This window comes from Pteropus vampyrus, unplaced genomic scaffold, assembly GCF_000151845.1.
Source record: "Pteropus vampyrus isolate Shadow unplaced genomic scaffold, Pvam_2.0 Scaffold60, whole genome shotgun sequence".
In the NCBI taxonomy this organism is placed as follows: Eukaryota; Metazoa; Chordata; class Mammalia; order Chiroptera; family Pteropodidae; genus Pteropus; species Pteropus vampyrus.
The window spans coordinates 340,370-344,640 of record NW_011888841.1 but is presented as its reverse complement, the minus strand read 5'-3'; the positions used below and the strand labels follow the sequence as shown (position 1 = coordinate 344,640).

The 4,271-nt window shown below is 35.7% G+C and overlaps 1 protein-coding gene across 1 annotated transcript in view; it reads right to left on the bottom strand.

The window, feature by feature from the left end:
* CDC42BPA (CDC42 binding protein kinase alpha) overlaps positions 1–4,271 on the bottom strand; it is a 280,756-nt gene that overhangs the window by 207,573 nt on the left and 68,912 nt on the right. The window contains 1 exon segment of the mRNA XM_023531028.1: positions 1,337–1,420. Coding sequence (XP_023386796.1) covers positions 1,337–1,420 — 84 coding nt within the window.

The window sequence follows — 4,271 nt, the reverse complement described above, 5'->3', positions numbered from 1 at the left end:
TACACTCATCTCAGTGCTTACTACCTGGAAAATCTAAGCACTGACAGAAAGGCAATTCTCAGGAAAATTCAAAAGGAAAGATTCAAGTTACTGAATATACTGGGCACTGGCACATAAGCCAAAGGGTGACATAAAAGTTTCCAGATATTTTTTAAATAAGATCCTATACACAGTGATTACCTGTGGGAGGCAGAGAGGCTGGACTTGAGTGGGGTGTAGTGTAGTCAGAGAATACTTTAGCTTTATCTGTTATGTGCTATTATTATTAGTTTTACAAAGAATATATTGTATTTCACTTGTGGGGCTTCTTTTAGGAAACATGTAGGAAAAAAACTGAAAGTAAAAACTTGCCAAAAATTAATTCTAGGTAATACAGTACAAGTGATTATTAGTTTCTTCGTGTTTTGTCATATTTTTCAAATTTCCCAAAAGAAAGAAATACTAAGGTATTTGCTTTCACTGCCACCATGTCATGGGAACATTTCTGCTTTGCCCTCTATGTCTGGGTTTTTTCAGGCTGGGACAAGTACTAGGAAGTAAAGCTTTCTAAGGGCTAATTTCTCATTAACCGCGTAAGGATCTACTAACCTCCAGGGCCAACACTCAGCCTACTCAGCAGCATGACCTTTCTACAAGTTAAAGTACTGAAACCCTTCCATACCAGTAACCTTTGCTCCCTGGGGCCCAAGGGCTCTACCCCATCTAGCCACTCGCTGTGACCCAGCAGGGCAGACCTCCAGAACCCACTCCAAATTCATGTGCAATGGCAGTTCTTACCAATGAAGAGTTTTAACATCACTCCAGTAAATGGTCTCTCAAATCTAGAACCAACATAAAAATGCTGACACTTCTTTCAAGAATAGATTTTACCATTATTCTTTAATAATATAAAGCAAAAACAAATATAACTTCATTACCCGGAGTAAACAGAATTCCTAGAGGGCATATTCAGAATATCTGCTGACTTTTGCTTGGAGCAGAATACAGATAAATACAGAATGCTATAAAAAAATTATGTTAAGCAGTAAATCAATCATTATCAAATTTTTTTCCCAGAAAAGACACTATTTCCCATACATCCTTTTAACATAAATGTGTAAGCCCCACATTACAAGGGTTTCCATTTCATTTTCAGACAATAATGCATTATAACTTTTATCAAAACTATATCACAATTATGAATTGTTGAATTTGTCTCTTAGGCTTTAAATTTAAGGTCATCATAGATAAGATGTTGCTAAATGATATTTAAAGATCTACTGACCTCTGTAATTTTACAGTTCTCTAAAAATACTTCTAAAATATTATTTAAATATTCTAATAATTAGAATCTTACCTCGGCTCTTTTCAGCATTTCCCATTTATTCAATATTTTCATGGCAAATACCTTATCTGCATTTTTTAGTTTCACTACAGCAACCTAGAAAAGGAAATACAATTTTTAAAATACAACAATAATACTTTTTTCAGTCATCCATTTTCCTTTTCCTCTCTGTAAAAAAATAAATACGAAAATTATCAATGATTTCCATGCAGTTCAAATTCTAAGATCCTAAATCAAATAATATTGTCAGTTGAAAAAGTTACATTAGTAAACATGTGCCCAAGAAATAACTATTTTTGAATACTGTATAAGTTGGTGACTACATACTGTATCCTCCTTTTCAAGTTTTCTGCCTTGGAATTTAAACTAAACATCTACTATCACCAAGAAATTGGCCAAAATGTACAAGATGAAATAAGTAGAGCTTACTGAATACTGCATGCCAAATTCCAACACAATGCTACAGGAAATGCCTGCTGTCAAAACAAATGTTTTGGTCTACGGCCATGCTACCCTGAATGTGCCTGATCTCGTCTGGTCTCAGAATCTAACCGAGCCTGGTCAGTACTTGGATGGGAGACTACCTAGGTGCTGTAGGCGTTAAAAAAAAAAAAAAAAAAAAAAATTTTGCAGGAACAATATAAAATAAATGGAAAATTATATTAATTTTCACATCACACATTCTTACACACTACACCACAACTCCCAACACATACACATATACCCTTAAAGATCAATTAAGGCTAACAGCTCTACATAAATTGTAGACTTTATACAATCTTTCTCACACAAAAAAAGGAACAGATATTTCTATACCTTGTATTTAAGTTAGAGATCAAAAAAACTATCAAAAACAAATAAATATGCCCCCATTTTCACCCTCCTGTTTCTATTTCTCTGCTTCGGTTTGATTAGATGATCTCCCCTCCAGCTCACTGGGGATGCTAAAGGGCTAAGACTGAACTACAGAAGAGGAGACGGAAGTTGTTTCCCGTTACTGGGGGAGTGGTAGGGGGTTGATAAACACAACCCTAATATGCAGGAGGAGAGAAATATATATAGCATATCCTCAAACAGTTCAAAGGGATATTTCCAAGAATAGAGAATAGGTTTAAACTCAAGTGCCAACATTTTAAAAATCTTAATAGCAAATGTACATAATGGGGCATTTAATAAATTTATATTTGGATCAAACTGCAATAAAAGTAATATGTTCTCATAACTGAAATCAATGTATAATACTGTAAAACTATATAACTAGAACATTCCTTGGTAATTGTCATAAATGGTTATAATGGCTGTGATTGTTTTTTCAATTAAAATTATAAGAAGGAAGAGGAAATATTTCAATTTCAAATGTAATCACTTAGTCGTTAGTCATATCTCCAGAAATGATGGGCTAAATTGTTCTCTCAGTGAGCTCATGCTTAAAGAAAGGAGACTGTACAAGACATAGAAACAACCTAAATGTCCATCGACGGATGAAAAGATAAAGAAAATGTGTGTGTATGAATAGATGTATATATGTATGTGCACGGGTATACACAGTGGAATATTATTCAGCCATAAAAAGTAGGAAATCCTGCTTTTGTGACAACATGGATGAACCTGAAGGCCATTATGCTATGTGAAATAAGCCAGACACAGAAATACAAATATTACATATCTCACTTACATGTGGAATCTAAAAAGGTCAAACCATAGAAACAAAGAATAGAATAGTGGTTGCCAGGGGGTAGGAAGTGGGGGAAACGGGGAGATGTCGGTCAAAGGTACAAACTTTCAGTTTTAAGATGAATAAGTTCTGGGATCTGATGTATAGCCTTATTGTGGTAACCATTTCACAGGATATAAATGTATCAAATCATCGCTTCGTACACCTTCAACTTACACAACAGTATATGTCAATTATTTCTCAATAAAGATGGAAAAAAAGAAAATGGGCTATTAATAAAAAGCAAAGAAAACCTGAAACATTATTTCACTAAGATCTCTGAAAGGCTGAAAATACAAGTTTACCTACTCTGGAGACTCAAGTTATATGTTGCACAATTGGGAGTGCAAATGGGCAGAAGGACAGGAGCACTGAGCTACGTCCCTGCACGCAGCACAAAGAAGAGACGTGGAAGCCTATTACCTAAGCCCTCGCTCTCTTACTCTGATATAGGGAAGAAAGACTCCAAAACTTAGATTTCCCCTCCTCAGATCACGTAGTGAGAAAAATATGCTTAGCACTATATGGCTCACCAATTTCCTATGTGTATGCATATGTAAGTACCTGGTGACAACTACTGCTAGTATCCACCAACACATATGGAGTGTGTTCTAAATGCCAGGTACGCTTCTGAGAGTTTTATGCAGGTCCACATTCCCTTACCTGCAATACTAAAAGTCAGAAGGTTTTCACAATCCATTTGGCAGCATGTATTGACATCAGGCTATGACAGTTTTTTCTTTTTTTAAATCTCACTTACTGTAAAGACAAACATGCTTCACTGCAGAAACACTAATGCATTTGTGTATGAGCTGCTGCTCCAAACCCCAATAGGAATGTTACAGAAAATAGTGGATAGGCACTAAATTATCTTTCGAAAATCCAAAAAACTATTGCAACCAAAACCACCTCTGGATTTATGGAGCTGTGCAGTAGAAACAAACTAACATTTACTGACCATGTCTGCACTGAGCTGGCATTTACTGCGGCTGCTCAGGGTAGAGGTGACAGCATGGACTCTGCAGCCAAACTCCTTGGGTTTGAATCCTGGCTCTCATGAGCTATACAACTCTGGACAAATAAGTTAACTTTCAAAACTCCAGTTCTCTCAACAATGTAACAGGGTTAATAACAGTACTTACCTTATATAGTAGTAGTAAAGATTAAAATAATAGTATAAAGCTCTTACAACAGGGTCTAGCACTTAGTAAGTGTTCACTGAACACTAAGCAC